The sequence below is a fragment of the Pseudoliparis swirei genome, chromosome 1 (assembly GCF_029220125.1).
Source record: "Pseudoliparis swirei isolate HS2019 ecotype Mariana Trench chromosome 1, NWPU_hadal_v1, whole genome shotgun sequence".
NCBI classification, from domain to species: Eukaryota; Metazoa; Chordata; class Actinopteri; order Perciformes; family Liparidae; genus Pseudoliparis; species Pseudoliparis swirei.
In genome coordinates, this window is record NC_079388.1 from 17,658,458 (window position 1) to 17,677,455 (window position 18,998).

The 18,998-nt window shown below is 46.0% G+C and overlaps 2 protein-coding genes across 9 annotated transcripts; one reads left to right on the forward strand and one right to left on the reverse strand.

The window, feature by feature from the left end:
- Window positions 1-89: 89 nt before the first annotated feature.
- Window positions 90-1,703, reverse strand: LOC130191969 (gap junction beta-4 protein-like). The gene is made up of 2 exons (XM_056411760.1): window positions 830-1,703; window positions 90-742 (listed from the first exon to the last, which is right to left on the reverse strand). Exons 1-2 carry the CDS (start codon window positions 1,363-1,365, stop codon window positions 463-465), a joined length of 816 nt encoding a protein of 271 aa, XP_056267735.1. The 5' UTR covers window positions 1,366-1,703; the 3' UTR covers window positions 90-462.
- A 963-nt stretch (window positions 1,704-2,666) lies between these two features.
- zgc:91944 (uncharacterized protein LOC436941 homolog) lies at window positions 2,667-13,291 on the forward strand. Of its 8 annotated transcripts, none has more exons than XM_056411687.1 (11): window positions 2,667-3,187; window positions 4,084-4,404; window positions 5,392-5,866; window positions 6,129-6,214; window positions 7,136-7,246; window positions 8,173-8,376; window positions 9,197-9,353; window positions 11,439-11,521; window positions 11,971-12,066; window positions 12,209-12,327; window positions 12,737-13,291. In XM_056411687.1, exons 2-11 carry the CDS (start codon window positions 4,320-4,322, stop codon window positions 12,917-12,919), a joined length of 1,599 nt encoding a protein of 532 aa, XP_056267662.1. In that variant the 5' UTR covers window positions 2,667-3,187; window positions 4,084-4,319; the 3' UTR covers window positions 12,920-13,291. The 8 variants fall into 8 exon arrangements, with proteins under 8 accessions (XP_056267662.1, XP_056267671.1, XP_056267722.1 ...); XM_056411696.1 differs by having other exon boundaries at window positions 4,217-4,404; XM_056411703.1 differs by lacking the exon at window positions 2,667-3,187 and having other exon boundaries at window positions 3,199-4,404; window positions 12,212-12,327.
- Window positions 13,292-18,998: the final 5,707 nt, after the last annotated feature.

Genomic DNA, 18,998 nt, shown 5'->3' on the forward strand with positions numbered 1-18,998 from the left:
TGCAGCCATTTGCATCTGGCCCCGCAGGGACGCAGATAATCAGTCTGATATGTAAGATTTGCTTTTTAGAAAAGGAACATGTGACGATGCAAAATTTCACAAGATGGTTGTTTATTAAAAAATATCACCTTAATTTCTGCTTCAAGTACAAACACATGCAGGTCTCAGATAACAACAAGAATACACACGTTCTTATAAATAGTCAGATTACAGTAAATCACCTTTTTTTAATTCATCAGGTTTTTTTTATATTCAAAAGCCTTTTAGAAAGCCAAAAATGTTATGGAACGAAAATATTTACATCTTTTTGATGTAAAAAAAAAAAAAAAAGGACAGAAAATTATACATGACCTTCGGAAAAAAACTACATTTTCTGCAGGTAAATGTGGCCAACAGTACAAAAGATATCAAACATAGTTTTATATTATATATCATATATAGTCGCACCCATAAACGCGTCTCTCAGGAGACCGCTATGCTGTACGCCGGGGCTGAACTCTCATTGCCGCTGTCCACCATCTTTCTCTTCTCCGTTAGCGGCTCCTTGAACGCCGAGTTCTCCTTCCCGCTCAGAGCGGTTCTGACCATCATGAAGGAGTTGTCCCTCGCCGCGGGACGCCCCGCCTGGCAGCACTCCACGAACCTCTTCCCGCACAGGTAGAAGATCTCGATGAGGGTGAGGAGGATGCACAGGAAGCTCGTCACCACCATGAAGATCGTGAAGATCTTCTTCTCCGTGGGCCTGGAAGAAAAAAACACGATGTTTAAGATTAACATGTCTAGTCCAGCCATTTTGAGATGCCGGCGGGGGTCTTGAACCGTCGCTCACCTGGCGATGTAGCAGTCCACCACGTTGGGACACGGCTCCTCGCTGCACTTCACCAGCGGCGGGAAGAACGTGGCCTCGTAGATGTAGAACAGCAGGAAGACGAACACGCCGTCCACCAGCACCTTGAAGAGCAGGCTGAGGAAGTAGGTCCACCACAGGCCCCCCCGCTTCTTGCCCGTGTTGCGGTACAGCGGGACGCAGTCGTCCCCGTGCTTCAGCCGGTGTTTGCGCTCGCGCTCCTCCCGGTAGGACACGTGCAGCGTCACCAGGAGGGACGGGCAGGTGACGAAGATGAGCTGCAGGGCCCAGAGGCGCGTGTAGGAGATGGGGTAGTAGTGGTCGTAGCAGACGTTGTGGCAGCCGGGCTGCCGCGTGTTGCAGTCAAAGTCCTTCTGCTCGTCGCCCCACACCTTCTCGCAGGCCACCAGGAAGACCAGGAGGCGGAAGATGAAGACGATGGCGAGCCAGATGCGTCCGAACGCCGTGGAGTATTTGTTGACCCCGCTGAGGAGGCCCTCGAGGAAGGCCCAGTTCATGGCGTTGATTCAGATCCACCCCCCGGGTAGGAAGGGACGATAAAACCACGGGAAAAGAGAGGCACCGAGATGCTGGCCGGCGAGCACGGGAAGGCGAACTGAACTCCTCCTCGCACGGGCGGCTCTTTAATACGCCACTTGTTGCTGCTGCCTTCTTGGCACGGGGTGAAGGGGAGGGAGGAGGAACGCCGGGGAGAGCAAACATGGACTCATTCCTCTGCTGGAGTCACCGGCGGAGCAAACACCTCCGTTAGCCGGGGAGAGGTGGAGGGAGGGCGCTAAACATTATAATTAAGTTAAGTGAAGATTATTATGTAACAGGAAGACGATTAAAGAGATGGTTTGACATTTAGCAGATCATTGATTAATTAAATGTTTTCCAATTTAATGTGGCTTTCATTTTTTTTTTTTTACATTTTTGGGAATTATCTATATTATTATTCTTAGTTTACATAACTCGCTCATTTCTTAAATATATGCAACTCTAAGGTTGGAAAAAACTAATCTGCCTTCAACACCTCTCAGCTGTCGGCTTTTTTGTTTTTAGCAGATAATTGATTTATTAAATGTTTTCCAATTTAATTTGGCTGGAATTTTCCTTCTTTTTTTACATTTTAGGGAATGAGCTTCATTATAATTTTTAGTTTACTCTAAGGTAACCAAAATAATAATCTGCCTACCAACACCTCTCAGCTGTAGGCACATTTTTTTCAAAAAATGTAATGTTTTCCAATCTAATGTGGCTTGAATTTTTATTTATTTTTACATTTTGGAGAACACATTTTCGAATTCTTTAATAAACCAAATAAAATAATATGCTTCTTAAATTATGAAAAAAGATCACCGTATGGATCATAAACTAGATATGGGATCACATGTAGCCGATGAGCATCATTGGTATTTTTAAATGTATTTATTATTTTTAAATATAAATTATTATTTCGGGTTTATAAATAACACGTTTTCTATTTCTGAATAAACCCAACCAAAAAAAATTGATATACAGTGCATTATAGAGTTCATAAACTAGATATGTAGAATATGAGCATCGTTGTTTTTTATTATTTAAAAATGGTATCTATGTCGACTTTATGAAGAACAAGTTTTCTATTTATGAATGAACCAAAACAAATAAAAGGATAAAGTACTTCAATTATAAAAATATAGTGCATAATAGAGTATTCTTTTCAGTATTGTAATTATTATATCAGGTATATCAAGTTTTCTATTTATGAATAAACCAAACCAATTTTCCTAAATAATAAAAAAATTATGAAAATATAGTGCATAATAGATTTCAATATAGTGCATGTCAGCATAATTTTATTAAAATTTATATTTTTTAAATTTTAATTTCCAAATCTATTTTTCCTGTCAGATTGTGTTCCAGTACTTACAGTACAACCGGAAATCATAACTGTGATTCCCGCTAGCTTGTCAGTGGCACCGGGCCAGGGGTCATAAACTGAGACAGACTAATACACTGATCCCCCCCCACACACACACACACACACACACACACACCACGCTGCAGAGCCGAAAGACAACATGACCCTGCACCGGTCACCCTCTGCGCGTTAAGCGGCCCGAGGGGGGTCCCTCTCTCCGGCGTGGGTTCCACCACTCTCCACCCGACCCGGGCTGCGGCTGCCTCTGCGCGGCCAACGGGGAGGTGAGAGCGAGGCGCTCCGCCCGGTGGGACGATCCGCGAAGCTAAGCTAACGCGGCTAGCTTAGCGAGCTCGAGTCGCCAGCAGCAACAACAACCGCCCGGTGGACGTGACGCAACCGGCCGGTCGGCCTCGTTCAACCGTAACTGTTCGGTACGTAGCCGCCCGTCTTTCACGCCGTCGACGTAACTTCCCACTGTGGAAGTTTTAGATAAGTTGTTGGCCAAGATAAAAAACGGGCGGAAGTGTCAAGTTTGCCAGACTCGGTGATGACCCTTCATATGTCCTTCAAAATAAGAGCGTTGTTGTTTATTTAAATGCACCAAAAGCGACCGAAGTTAAGCTAATGTTTGTATGTTTGGTTAAATATTTGCATCATTGTTTTGTTAGCTGATTTAATATTATTATATTATATTTGTTGTATATAAACTGTGCATTTGTGCATATAATATTGCTTTACCATGTTTAAATGTGGCTTTAGCGACACCATTTCCCTTTGCAGGATTAATAAAGTATCTAATATAATTAGTAGTATCCTGTCATACAGTTACATTGAAAGTGTTGTGTCTCTCCAAGTATTTCACATGTCAAATTTAGCATTACAAATTAAACGGCAAATTAAATAATTGTTTATAATGCAACGTATATACAAGTATGGCCTAACTTTCAGCCAAATTTACCCCTATCACCTAGGCAACTTGCTGTAGGCTGGTGGCTATATCTGCTAGCTCTCCTATTATAATTTAACAATATTTTGATGGTTTAAATCGGGTAAACTTGAGGAAAAAAGTCTCTACAGATGTCTTTCTCGGCCTAACGTCACTAGGTTCATGCTTATATTATATACTTGTAAGTGAGGTTTCAGTCATTAATACTGTTATATATAATCTATATATAATCTAAGGCAAACAGAGGTTCATCATTATTATTATTAATATTATTATTAGGGAAACTTTGGAGCTGTCAACAAAGGGCAGTTTGTTGGGATGCTTTTATTCTGACGGTTACATTACATTACTTCCGCTTTCTATGCGTCACGCACTTGCTAGCTTCACACAAACCAGGTAGCGAGCAGCTACCGACGGGAGGCTGGTGCTCCGGGGGACCGAGCGGAGTTTGACGCCGTTAGCTTTAGCCAGCGTCGCCCGCTAAGGGAGTCATCCGCTGTCGTCGGTCTGTCAGCATGCTAACAGGGGCCGCTTGAACCCGCAACACGACACCCGGCAAGCGAGGCTCCCGTCTCCCGACTCTGCAGCGGTCCAGCGGGGCTGAACTTCGCGGAGCCATGCGGCAGTGGTGCGTCCCCGCCGCGACCCCTCGCGCCGAACCACTCCCGCCGGGGCGCCTGTCCGTGTCACCGCCTCCATCGGGTAAGATGACCTCAGCGACGGGACCTCGGTTCAACTTTAACTTTATTTTATTTTTTGTAATTTTTTAAAGCGAGAGCCAGCTTTCTTGCATATTTTGGTTTAGTGTGGTTTAAAAAAAAGAGGAAACAAATTATTATTATGAAAAAAAAGCAAAACCCAATTATCTGTGTCATCCACGTTAACTTCTCATCACGTGCACGTGCGTGACACTGTTGGATTTGACAATTTTTTCTCTGTGAATTCGACATGACTAAAACTTTTTTTTACGCTATCTGGCTCTTCATTTTTTTAGGGGGGAAGCATCCATAAGCAAAGTCATAAAATCACACCTGTGCTGAGTTTTTATTTATTTTTTATGAATGACTTTACTGTGATGTTTGATGGAGGCGCACGACGGGCACGTACCGGACACCCAAAAGGTGGCTGGATGGACCCGATGTTAGGTTATGTATGCCAGGGTGATCTTACTTTTAATTCCACCCCTGACAAACGGAGCAAGGTTAGCCCCAAGTGTCCGTGCCAAGTGTTTGAAAGGGTGCCAACACTTTCCTTTTTTTTGGTGGAATGACCCAAGGGTTCTTTAGAGGAGAATGCAGTCTTCTCTTTTTCTTTTTAAACAAACCAGTCTTGTAATTACTCAAAGTTCTTTTTGTATCGGCGTGACTAAACTTTATTTAATTGGATTTGCATTTAAAGCGCTGCGCTCAAGATAAATAAACCCTGACTGTGTGTGTGTGTGTGTGTGTGTGTGGTTCATCTATTAATAATCCTTTCATCTGCTCATCAGTTTGTCTGAAGGTTCCGAAAAATGTTTAGCGAAACTTATCTAAATTTAATATCCGTCAGGTAGAGATTTAAATGGAGCGTCTCGTGTCTCGGCAACGCGTCGGCCTCAGCGGCCAGACCCTCCGGGGTATTTATAGAGCTCCAGTTGGTTTATATTTATTTACACAACCCTGTATTTGTTTACTTTCCTCCTCCCCGCAGACGCCAGGATGGAGTTCTGCGAGGCGGAGCCGCGCTACACCCTGGAGCAGATCGACCTCCTGCAGCGCCTGCGTCTCTCCGGCATGACCAAACCTCAGATCCTCCACGCCTTGGAGTCGCTGGAGCGGCTGGACCCGGACCACCGCCCGCCACACGGCGACTCCCAACCCGCCCCGTCCAACAGCAACAACAACATCAACAACGCCGCCAACAACAACATCAACAACGCCACGCCCGCCGCCGCCGCCGCTCCGGCCCCGTCCTCCTCTTCCTCCTCGTCCTCGTCGCTGTCCCTCGCCTCCGCCACCACGCAGACCTCGGGCCTGGACGGCGCCGCGCTGTCGCCCAGCAACAGCTACGAGGCCTCGCCGCCGCCCCTCTACCCCCCCAGCGCGGCGGCGCAGCGCTCGTTCAGCTACGACATGATGGCCGACGAGGAGTGGGACCTGGAGGAGAAGGTGGCGGAGTACATGAGGTGAGGAGGCGGGAGGGGAGAGAGACACGATGGTAGAGAGACGATTATAACGTCGGGTAATGACGGCGACGGTCCCGGGAGGCGGAGGCTTCTTCTCCGGAATGTGTTAGTGGAGTTAATTCAGGTCGGGTGTTCAGGGACGGCTCAAAGAAAAAGGAAAGCGGAGCATCAGTGAATAAGTTCAGGCCGAGCTGATGGCTTTGACCACCGCGCAGCAGTTCTCACGCCGATGGCGGCTTGTTGTTGTTGTTTGTTTTTGCAGGCGGGACAGCAACCTGGTGAAGGAGGAGATCAAAACGTTCCTCAACAATCGGAGGATCTCTCAGGCCATCGTCGGCCAGGTCACAGGTACGACGGATTCTTGATTTCAATACGTTTGCTCCACTGCTTTGTATGTATATATATATATATATATACTAAAATTAAAAAATATATATATTTTTAGTATTATTTTTTTTAAACCACTAAGTTGCCAAATGCAACTTATGGCTGAAGATGAAGGTCACCGTCTGATAAATATAAACAAAACAACAAATATATGAATCAATAAAGCACAGAGAGGCGTGTGTGAGACACATGTGAGCTGGAGTAACTGGGAGATGAGTAATGTTCTCTTCTGCACGTCTTTAAAGAATAATGAAAGTGTAATTTACTGCCCGACAACAGCGCGCTCTCGAGTAGACAATAAACCCGTCCACCATTTCCGAGAATTTATTTATTGTTTTAAGTCGTCTTTAAAATCACAAAAAAAACCTCGTTATCCAAACATCCGACTGGTTCCAGCTCCTCAGATTTGACGTCTTTCACGATAAAAAAAAAAAACTTAGCATCACATCGGCATCTGGGAACCTGACACGCGAAACAAAACGCATTCCTAAAGGATAAATCAATCCATCGAAATATAAGTCGACGGACGAAAACGACGACGTGAAGGCCTCGTGGCTCCGCCTCCCCAAAGGCCTCGTGGCTCCTCCTCTCCAAAGGCCTCGTGGCTCCGCCTCTCCAAAGGCCTCGTGGCTCCGCCTCCCCAAAGGCCTCGTGGCTCCGCCTCCCCAAAGGCCTTGTGGCTCCGCCTCCACCGACGCAGTAAACGCTGAACCAAAAGGGCACTGCAACCCAATCACGTGTTCTTTAATGAACGTATTGATATTGGGAACGGCTTTATTAGATCAATCGGGAGCTGGCTCACAGCCGATCCCCCCCCCCCCCCCGTTAAGTAAATGGATGTCTGTTGGCGTGTGAACGTGACGCGCCTCTCGTCTCCCGCAGGCATCAGCCAGAGCTACATCTCCCAGTGGCTGCTGCAGCAGGGCCTGGAGATGAGCGACTCCAAGCGCCGCGCCTTCTACCGCTGGTACCTGCTGGAGAGGAACAACCCAGGTGAGTCGCCGGGCGGGGGGCGGGGCGGGGCATGTTCCGTGCGTCCCGGGGGTTACAGGGTGGCGTTCTGACGGCTCACGGGAGGAGGAGTGGGATTGTAGGTCAATGGGACGATGGATGTCTGCCACAGGAGAGGAGGCAGATCGCCGCCTCAAGGTCGAATGTCAGGTTCATGATGACAGAGGAGATGAGGAAGGAAGGAAAGAAGGAAGGAAGGCTTGAAAAGAAACTGGGATGAGATCTTTTTTTTTGTGGCGTTATGCAATTGTGAACCACCGCTTGCTCTCCTTCCTCTCTAAGCCCCTCCCCCTCCCGCATGGTAAACCCCGCACGCCTCTCTGTTCCTCCGCACGCCCCCGACCGCCTGCATCCTCGAGGCGCGGCGATGTCGAACAAGGACACGAGACGCACATCGATAATTTCCGAGGGAAAAAGGCGAGAGATAAAGGTAGACGTGTGTGTGTGTGTGTGTGTGTGTGTCATTCATTGGGTAGGCGTTGACCTCTCCGCGTCCTACGATACACGGGTACTTTAAAAAACACTGGCGTGGCGTTAAACCGCTAACGAGGCTCTGGGCGTTCACACTAAATCACCTCTTGAGGTTTTTTTTATTTTTGTGTGTACATTACGAGCAAACGGAGCTGCCGATTGGACCATCTGCCCACCCTGCCCACCCCTCCCCCTCCCCCACCCAAGCTTTGCAGTAGCTCTCAGCCCGGATGCTGGGTTAACTCCGGTGCTGGTTTTCATTCCTACATGGCTAACAACCCGGTTGCTAACGGTGATACTAACGCTAACTCATGTCCTCCTCCTGACCCGCCCCGTCGGGGCTCTATTCCGATTGGACGCTGGTCTGGAGGGGCGTGTCACGTGAGCTCTAAACCTGGTGTCCGTGCTCCGTTGGTTTTGTCCCGAACCCCCTGAAGGGCTGAGGTGGAGTGAAAGCCAGCACGGCGTGAGCCCCGCGCCCCGGGCCCGGGACGGCGGGCCGGTGGCGGGCGCCAGCGGCTGCCTCCCCAACCCCAACACCAACCTCAACCCCAACCCCAACCCGGTGTGGAGCAGGCAGAGAGAGCTGCTGATGCACCTGCTGCCGTGGTACGCCGCCGCCGCCGCCCAGGCCCAGCCAGGTAAACCCCTCCCTCCCTCCCTCCTTTCCTTTCCTTCCTCCCTCCTTGCCCCGCCCCCTCCCCGGCCTCGGCAGCTTGGCATAAGGAGACGCCCGCATGCCGATCGCCCTGTGGCTTCTTAGCCGGCTCGTGATTGCATTTCAACCGGAGGGTTGCAGTGAGGGTGGAGGGGAAGCGTCTCCATCTTCATCAGGTCGAAGACGAGCTGTCGCATGTTCACGTGTCGCCGGGTTTGAACTCAGTGGAGGAAATAAAGGCGGAGCTGTAAAAACATGGCGTGTAAAAACATGGCGTGTAAAACGGTCTGCAGGTCCTTCAGGGGCCAAGAATGTGAAAATCAGGCTTTAGGAAATAATAATAATAAAACTTCTCGCTATCGGGTTGAAATATGAAGAAGCTTCAGATCAGCTGTTGAAACGGGTAGTCTGAAATAATCTTCTTTCACTACTCTCTTCTTCTTCCTTCCTTCCTTTTTCCCTTCTTCTTCTACTTCACTCTTCTTTCCTTCCTTCTGCACCTTCTTTTCTTCCTTCTTTCCTTCCTTCTTATTTCCTTCCTTTTTTCTTCTTCCTTCCTTCTTCTTTTCTTTCTTTCCTTTCTTCTTCTTTCCTTCCATCTTTCTTTTCTTCTTCATTCCTTCTTTTCTTTTTGCTTCCTTTCCTCTTCTTTCCTTCCTATTTCCTTTCATCTTTCTTCTTCTTCCTCATCTTTCTTCTTCTTTCTCATCTTTTTTTCTCTCCTTTCTTCTTCTTCTTCCTCATCTTTCCTTCCGTCTTCTTTTCCTTTCTTCTCCTTTCCTTCCTTTCTCCTCCCCTTTTAGGTGCCACCTTGTCCATGCGCTCTCTGGTGAAGGAGGAGCCTGATTGGAGGACGGGCGTCATGGCGGCCGACAGGGCGGGGCTTGTGGGCGGGCCCCTGAGGCTGCGCAGAGGAAGCCGCTTCACCTGGAGGAAGGAGTGCCAATCAATCATGGAGAGGTGAGTCGGTCGGCTTGTCAATCGCTTCCTTGATTCCTTCCTCCTTCCTCTACCGGTCCACTCTACTTCTAACAGATCATTGCTCCTCCAGCTTTAGGCTTCCTAGTATTTTTTGGCATCCCTCTTGAACATAAACTATTCATTACCTTATACTTGATCTTCCCCCGGCATACTAAATGGGAACCTGCATGAAATAAATACCGACAGAGATTACTTTGACGTTTGGCATCACTCTTCTTTAAATGTTCCCGACTGAGTTATCAGTGAGGAAACAGAGAGGATCTCGTTCTGCTGTCTGAGCTCCAGCGACCGACGGTGATCCACTATCGAGTCATCTGGATCCAGTATTTTAAGTAATCTTTCGGTACATAAAATGTTTTCAGACGCAACGACTCAGAATCAGAAACATGCGTTTGCTCCGTGTGTTAGACACACAAAGAATTTGACTTGGCAGCTGGTGTGTACAACAGACAAACCATCAACAAGAATTTGATGGATGAGCGTATAACAGTGCACACACACATAACAGTGCACACATGGATAACAGTGCACACACATAACTGCACAAACGTTTAACAGTGCACAAGCGGATAAAAGTGCACAAACGGATAAAAGTGCACAAACGGATAAACGTGCACACACGGATAACAGTGCACGAGCGTATAACAGTGCACAAACACATAACAGTGCACAAACACATAACAGTGCACAAACGGATAAACGTGCACATGCACATAACTGCACACGCACATAACAGTGCACACAGGGATAACAGTGCACACACACAACCGCACAAACATATAACAGCGCGCAAACATAACAGTGCACACACGGGTAACGGTGCTGTAGACACGGGACTGTAAGTGTGTTAATTGATTTATCTCAAACAGATTTCCGTTGATCAGCTTCCATCGTTTCAGCTTCAGCATTTATTTACAGTCACCATGTTGGATTGACTCTCTCTGAGAATGTGTACATAAATAAAAAGCTGCTCGAGGAGCGTTTGGCGCCGATGAGTTTGATCACGTCGGATTGTTGCTCGCGTGTTTTGGGAATGCGGCGTGGCCTGAGGTGATACCAGAAGCCTTCCCCGGCTGCTCCAGTGCCTCACTGCTTTCAATTTAACTGTATTTTATTCTCATGTATTTAGCCTCCCCGTGTATTATATTTGTCCCAGACTCCTCTCAGTAAGTAAGAAGGATGCGGAGAACGAGCAGCGATTGATTTCTATCCCCCCCCTCCCCCCCTCTCCCACTCGGCCGCTGTAAGTACAGGGTGCAGTCTGGGCACTCTCGGTAATAAGACCACACAGACGGCACTCACCAGCACTGCCCACCCCCGATTACGCAATACCACTGCAGTGCTGATCCCTATGAGCTAGTTTACACCCAAGGACGATACAGTAGAGGTGAAGATGGTGTGTGTGAGTGAGTGTGTGTGTGAGTAGACAGACAGAGTGGACAGCATAGGGCACCTCCGATGGTGAGAGGGAAGAGGAGGGAGGGAGGGAGGGAGGGCTGGGAGAAATTGATCCCTGTGTTTTGTAATGCGAGCTAATGATTCTTTTTCAGCCTGAAGGATATTTAAAAAAAAGGAGCTAGACATGAGAGAGGAAAGAGATGAATGAGATAAAAAAATAAAAAAAGGGAGATATTTAAGGATGCAATGAATCTATTCCTCTACAGCAAGAACTCTACTGGAGCTCTTCCTCTGTGTCAATGCAGAGACTAACAGGAAATGAGGATTATTGTTCATAAATGTATTATAACTATGTATTTAGAATTTGCATGTTTATTTTTAGTTTAAAAATGCAGGTAAATTATATATATATATATATAGTAGTTTAGAAATTTAGCTGCATTGTTAACCTCAAAATCGAAATAAACGTGCAATTTCTAAATAAATAATATATGTATATGACGTCACTCTTCCTCATCGTCATGGGTTGAATTCACGCGGTATTTTAATTTCATCTCCCTCCTAAAATGAAGTTTCATCGTACTTTATCCCGTTTCTTTTTTTCCTGAATCTCGAGAGCTCTGACGTAGACGTTTCAGCGCTTCTGTGAATGTTTGTCTCTCCCAGTTTCTTCATGGAGAACCAGTACCCGGACGAGGCGAAGCGAGAGGAGATCGCCAACGCCTGTAACTCCGTCATTCAGAAACCGGGTGAGTGCAGCGAGGCCGGCTTAGTGAGGGGAAGGCTCTGAAGAAGCATTCGGCGCACTCAATTTAAAGAGATTATCTTCTGAAGGATTTAGTAAATCGACAAACTTCATATTTTCATTGCAAACTCGATATTTCGCAAATCCTATAATAGTATTTATACATTTAAATGTGTGTATGTCCAAGTTGTCAAAATGGATATTAAGTTTTTAAAAAAGTGTGTTTTTTTAATAATTCGAAATGTCTTTTTTTTGTGCTTGTGTTTTAATTTAAGCTTTTTATATATCATTTATTTTTCAATGGCGATCCGGCCCTGAAAGCAGCCAATTGCACGTCCGGTACTTGTCATTAAGATATTTACCCAACCAAAATGAGGCCAGAAGAGTTTAAGGTGGATAAATGACAAATAAAATGTGATTTTTAAGAGTGAGACGTGTTTTCTTCATCTTCAGGCTGCAAACTGTCCGAGTTTGAGCGCGTGACGGCGCTGAAGGTGTACAACTGGTTCGCCAACCGTCGGAAGGAGATGAAGAGAAGGGCGAATATCGGTGAGGACTTTTAAAGCATCCTCTCGGTTTGTTGCACAAAGGGGGCGGAGCCACGTTTGTCTCTGGGAAACAAACCTGTGTATTTAAAGTTCCCGTGTTCTTCCATCTCTTCCTCCCCGCTACCCCGTCTTGACGAAACCAGAAGCTGCCATTTTGGAAAGCCATGGAATCGAGGTGCCAAGTCCAAGCTGCCACTCGAATGGCGAGGAGGGAGAGATGCCGGAGTTCGCCGACCAGGTGACTCATCGATTCTCAGAGCAGGCAAGACGACTTGAGCGTTCCCAAAGACCAGGGGGCGACTCCTCTGGTTGTATAGAAGTCTGTGCTTCATGTGTTAACGCTGCATTCTCTCTACTGACCACCAGGGGATGACTTCTCTGGTTGTGTAGAAATCTATGCTTTATGTGTTAAAGCTGCATTCTCTTAGAAGTCTATATAAATGACTACTTCTCTTTTGATTTATTCATGAGTTTATGTCTTAACATTTAGTTTTATTCAACACAGCGTGATGTTCATTTAGTACATTATGGTCATTTGGAACATGTTTAGTTTTAGGGGCGGGGCTACAAAGTGATTGACAGGTCGTTTTCTGTATTTTTGTCGAATCCCGTGATCGCGGCGCGTGACTCCAGATGTTTTTGCTCACACATGCCTCTCTACTCCTCCACAGGAAGACGCCTCCTCCCACAGGACCGCTGAGCAACAAGACCCCTCCTTGTTGTTGGCGACCACGGAGGCCGCGGCGGCCCCCCCGAGCCCCGCCCCCCCGCCTCAGGGCCTGGATCGGAAGGAGGAGGCGGAGGAGGAAGAGGAGGAGGAAGATCCGAAAAGGGAGACGGTGGACGAAGAGTGACCAAAGCTGGTGGAGTTTGGATCATATTTGAATTTCTCCTCCACCAACACCAACACCACCCATGTAGAGCCTTTTGGGGCCAATCGCACCCAAAGGTCAAAGGGAGAAGAAGGGTGCTGAAGCTCGCTGAGGTGCCTCTGGTAGTAAGGAGGCCACTGTATTTATCAACAGTAATCCTGCTTATATTAATGGCAATATACAGTATATGAATATATATAAATATATATCAATATATAGTGCATTCCAAGATGGTATTAAAAACGCCTAAATTCCTTAGAGGGAGGATTATGTAATGGATACCTCGCCCATTTTAAGCTACGCCTTTACTTTGATTCTTCGCTACATGCCTTGTGTTAAAAAAAGAAAAAAGTGTTTGATTGACGGACTCTGAGTGTGCTGAGCCTGCAGGTCAGGTGTGTAGGGGGGGGGGTGGTGGAGTGGGGGTGTCGAGGATCGAGTGTCCGGAGACGTCTTTGACCCCGCCCCCTCTCCGCAAGACTCTAACCTCAATCGGTCGGATCGATTTTCAATCGGTCGATCAATCAATCAACGAGTGCTGTCGCTGCGGACTCCGTCAACAAAAAAAGAAGCCCCGAGGGACAACTGGAATCTCAGGTAATCCCCCCCACCCACCCCCAAAAAACAAAGAAGAACAAAAAACAACCAACAGGTGGATAAGGGCGGCGACGAATCCTCTCGACACATGCTTTTTGATTTCATCTTTGTTTCCTCATCTTAACTGTTTAACTAAAACGGGACGCGTTATATTTATACCTTTTTTATATTAGCAGGAAAAAGAGCCAAGGGCAATATATATTTATGTATATGTGTGCATGTATATATATATATACATATGTATATATATATGTGTGTATATATATAATGTGTCGCAGTAGCATATATGTTAATCCTAATGCTGCTGTTTTTGGTCATTTTTGTAGTCGCGCATCATTTAAAAAAAGCTCATGTCTCAAACCTCAACTCAGCCAGTGAAGCTAGACTAGATACACGAGTCTACTCAGTTTTACTTTTTTTAACTTTTTAGTATTATTTTTTTTACGTTTGAAAGAACGCTAAAAACAAATGTGATTCAAAAGAAATGTTTAAAAAAGAACAAAAAAAATATATAGAAGTAGAAGAATACACGCTCCAAGCACCTTCTCTCTTATTGGAATAAGCTTAAAGCTAAAAAAAGCGCCTGTAAGTTTGTATAATTGCAAGGTGGACCTCACTATTACCGTGGGCGGACCGGGCCCCACGCTGACGCATAAACAAGAGGACGTGTGTATGTCTACGGGGCCGCTCTTCACTCTGCGTACCTCCTCCGGCGTTCATGGAACGGACTCCTCGGACGCTCGTTGTCCAACACGTTGTTACCTCCCAATGCCAAAGCTATGCCACGGTAGAGACGAGCGGCCATGAAGTGAGACACACACACACACACACACACATGGATGATTTTATTTGCTCAGTACAACACTAGCCAACTCTAGCTTACCTCAGAATATCTCCGTGTCACGAATGTGTTCCCGGCCCCGTCCGTCCGTCCTCAAAGTGACGGCGGCCCCGGTCGTGGTGACTTGTTTTTCAAACGATGTGGAGTCGTGTGTCATGTAGCATTTAACGACGTGAACGCAACCTCAGTTCTGTCCTCCGGCGTCGGGACGGGGACCCCCGAAGCTGCACGCCGGCTCTGATATTACGCTTCTCTCTCTCTCTCTCACTTTATCTGCTTTTATCTTGACGACCGGAAAGAAAAACGAGATGGTAACGATAATAAAATTGTAAACGATGGTCGTGATATGTCTTTATTTATTGGTGTGTGGGGGAGGGGCGATGGAGCTGCATTCAAGCTCTTCTCGGCAGAATCAAGGCTTGTGAGCACTTGTATGCACAGAACTTATTTAGGTCTTTTTGTTTTTGTTTTTTACTTTATTCGTTCTTTAATGACGCAACAGATCAAAGTGGAACTAGTGTATTTGGAAGATAAATTGCTGAAATTTGGTCAAATTGTGACAATCGCTTCAATTGTAACTCAACGACGAACCAAAGACGTGTGGTGACTGAGGCGAAAACCAACAAAATAAATCACGTGTGAGGTCGTTACAGACAGCGAGTGAGGGCCGCCAGTTCGATCCCAGACGGGCGTCGAACGCAAGACCGGAGCTCGAGGTGGCAGGAAAACAAATGTGAAAATGTTCTAAGAATGAATATAAAAAACTATTATAACACCAAACAGATTTTCGAAAAATCCATGAGGACATTTTTCTTCTTTTTTCCAAGTGTTCCAAAAGAGTGACAGACAAAAAAGATGTATATACATGTTTTTAAATCCATTAATTAAATATGTGTTTGTGTGCATGCATAGTGTTTTACAAGTTTTATGGTAAAGGAATGCAAAACATTCGAGTCTCTTCACCTATCCTTCCTCTTCGATCCACACGAGGGCGACGTTGACCAATGTTTTTTATTTTGAGCTCGGATGAAGCCGTTTGACGTGTGTGTGTGAAGTCAGTGCTGAAATTACAGACTCGGCGGGGGGGGCGGGGGGGGGGGGGAATCGGGATCTATCTTGTTTATACCTACTCGATCTCGTCTGCAGGATAAAACGATGGGACAAGTGTCGGCAATCACACCGGCGTATATTTGCAAGTGTCAAATGAGTTTCTCGTGTGTTCTTTCTCGCCTCGCACTCGGTGGGCGCCACCCCACACACACTCAACTAATTGTTTGAGTCCTTGTATTCCTTATGAAGATGATATTGGGATCGAGTCGGCTAATTGGTCTGTAGACGGAAGGTGATTGGTCCACGTGTTCCTGGTGGGGTTATTGTATGTTTGGGTCTGGAGGCCACAAATCACTTCTGGTCCGAAGCCCGTCTGTAATTAATCTAGATTGTATTATAATCCCTTAAAAGTTACTCGTTGCTCAACGGAGCGTTGCGGGGTCGATGAATCTTTACAGGAAAACCCGGAAGTTAGCGTTGCACCGGCAACTTTCTGAAAGCAATCGGACGTTTCCATTGGATGTTGGATTGTTGCAGAAAAGCTCCAATCTGCTTCACAACGTAATCTTCACCACAAAAAATGACACGCTTGGGATTTCTGAAGACATTAGCCAACGATTGAACGACGCCAAAGTCCTGTGACTTTGCGGCTCCGCCTCCAAGCTAACGGTGTCTCACTAGAAACGGTATTTACCGACGAGGCCGACGCACAAAAACCTCGAAGCCTGAATGCAAACATACACACACACACACACACGGTGTGTTTGGACCTCGTGGCTCTTTCTATCATTCATCCCTCACATGGATTTTTTTTTTCATCCTTCCCTGAATTCACAACCTGTCACCTTGTTTTCCGCTGACTGTGCGTTGCCGTCCGCCGGCTCGGTAAACGACTTCCCGCCTATTTTAGCCGCCTCGCAAAACACTTGACGACACAAGTTAGCACCGAAAAGCCGCCATTTCATTCTGCCGCTTGGTTATGACGGTTACAGTTATGTTACAGGCGTTTTCACCTTTCTTTCTTTTTAAAGCGAGGCGGCCTTTTGTCCGGCGAGAGAAAAGGAGGTGAGGAACGTGGAGGATGTGTAAGAGATAAAGGGAGGAAGGGAAAGGTTACCTTGAGACTGGTAGCATATGTGTGTGGACAGGGGAGAACATTTCATCTGTGTGTGTGTGTGTGTGTGAGAAACAAGGCCTCGGCAATAACCAAATAGGTCATCTGTCCATGAAAGAATGACGAGACTGAGTATAGCAACCTTCTTTTTTTTAACCATGTCCTATTTAACTGGACAAGTATAAAGGAAACACACACACACACACTGTGCCCTGGATCTGTCAGGGTCCCGGTCCCCCTTCATTCAGTCAGATATGGAAAATGACATGTCGCAACCTCACCAAGCTTTATTATTATCATTTTTATTTCTCTTTCCCTGACTTATTCTTCCCATAATTCAGAGCGTCCCTCGGGTTTGAATAATACGAGCAAAACTCGTCTCTCCTTGGATGCCGATAAGGCTTTTAATTTTTTTATTTGGTTTATTTGATAAGGGACAGTGGACATTAATAACATTTAGTTATTAGCCAAGAGGCTATTTTTCATCTGTAGTCCCGTTAAGTTTTTTTAAAGTACCTCGTTATTCACGGCGGGATCGGTAGTTTGACGTTATTTTGTCGTTTTTATTTCTGAAATCTCAAACCCGATGAGATTTCACGTCAAGAAAAATGCGCGGTGACCAAAAGTTTACGTCCAAATTTTTGCTGCGAACACAATATTATTAACTTTTATATATAACGCTAATGTAAACAGCTCATTTACACACCGAGCGACATTATAACGTATATCCATAAACGGCTTCTTCACCGGCACAAACCCGACTTCCGTGTCTGACTTTGGGGACGAGCAAAAATGAAGATTTTTGGCTGAAAAATGCTGCGACTGGAAAACGATGCCGATGAGAGCCGAATGAAACAATGTTGTAAAAACACGAAGCTGAACAACGCTCCTCGGAGCCGGGCGACCTTTCAGCGTTACGAGTGGATTCGATCCGTTGTGGATCAAATAAATAATAAATCCTAGTGATATTCAAGCCTAAAAATATCACCCCCCACCCCCCCATTACTTTAACATGGCGTCTCCTACAGAGAGTTTCCACTCTGAACCCTTCCGGTAGTTCATGATGTTTTTCCCTCTTCAACTGTAATAGGCACCAAAAAAAAGAAGAAATCATCAACTTGTGTCACGAAAGAAGAAGAAGAATGTTTTATTTGTTTTTAACGCTTAAGGTCGGAGGACTTGACTTGGACCAGAAACCCGACAAAAGCCGGCGGCCTAATCCCCAAAAAACCCTCGGCGCTCCGGCGCTTTAGATTCGGGCTTACCGGACTCGTGGGTTCATGTTCCCGCCACATCATGAGGGGGGGGAGGGATTTTAAAGCCTCTCTGGAAGGGGGAGTGGGAGATGAAGCCTCGGAGGGTGCTGCCCGGCCACAGATAAGACTCCGCCTCCCTCGCCACGTTCTCATCCCTCAGTGAAAAAAAAAGATCGAAAGGGAAGATTTCCGTAAAAATAAAAAGCTTAGTCGACTTTTCACTTCTCAGCAACTTGTGTGTGTGTGGGTGTGTGTGTGTGTGGGTGTGTGTTCTTGTGAGGGAATTTATTCTCCTGTGTATCGGAGTGTAAAAGATGCCAGAATGTTTTCTGTTACTCGACTGATGATGTACAGCAGCCTCATGAAACAGGGACACACACACAAACACACATATTGGATTCGGTTTGGCCTCCGAGATGTTTGCACAGAATGATTTTTTTCTCTCCTGCAAGCGGCACATTCCACGTTGCCTGCCAGAGGACCGTACACACAGGTCCATCGATCGGGGTGTGTGTGTGTGGGGGGGGGGGGGGCATGTTGACAGAGCACCACAGCAGTTCTCGGCATCAAACATCCCAGAGTGTCCCCGTCCAAATAAAGAAGGTCTGGGATGAGAACAGTTTATCCAACCCTTAAAAGACGAGATTTAGATGAGATGTGTGTTAGATTTTCAGCGTTTAAGCAACATATGCACATGTTATGTTAAATAATAATAAGTTGTATTCTATTAAACTTGTATTGTGCTTATACTGGAATATTGTTTCCATTTTACAGACAATCTTATGCCTTTTATTTCGTATTTTTTTATGGTTTTATCGTTGTCCTTGAGGGAATTCACAAAGATGAAGCGATTAGTATTTAGTGGTTAATAATGAATTAATGTTGGGACGACTCAAAACACATTTATTGGCCATAACTCATGAATCTGTATGCTAATAATCACAATTTCACACACAAATGTTTGAAAAAGGTTTTTGATGAAAAAAAACTTGGTGCCTACATTACCCACAATGCAACTCTGTGCAATGCCCTCCGGCTCCAATCAGCATTCAAAGGAGGAAAATAGAAAATCCTGCTGATTGTTCTGCTTATTATTTGGGATTTTTGAGCCCTCTGACCTCTGGCTTGTACACACTGAAGCTGACGTTCTCCTCTCCAGGCTTGTGGGGTTGCTTTTTTGGGCCACTTCACTGAAATGTGGCC

Excerpts from the sequence above, each read along its gene's own strand:
- zgc:91944 (XM_056411687.1), top strand. The coding sequence starts at position 4,320 with ATGCGGCAGTGGTGCGTCCCCGCCGCGACCCCTCGCGCCGAACCACTC. Across the intron at positions 8,377-9,196 it reads CGCCGCCCAGGCCCAGCCAG|GTGCCACCTTGTCCATGCGC; the intron begins GTAAACCCCTCC and ends CTCCCCTTTTAG. Across the intron at positions 9,354-11,438 it reads TGCCAATCAATCATGGAGAG|TTTCTTCATGGAGAACCAGT; the intron begins GTGAGTCGGTCG and ends TGTCTCTCCCAG.
- LOC130191969 (XM_056411760.1), bottom strand. The coding sequence starts at position 1,365 with ATGAACTGGGCCTTCCTCGAGGGCCTCCTCAGCGGGGTCAACAAATAC. Across the intron at positions 743-829 it reads GTGGACTGCTACATCGCCAG|GCCCACGGAGAAGAAGATCT; the intron begins GTGAGCGACGGT and ends TTTTTCTTCCAG.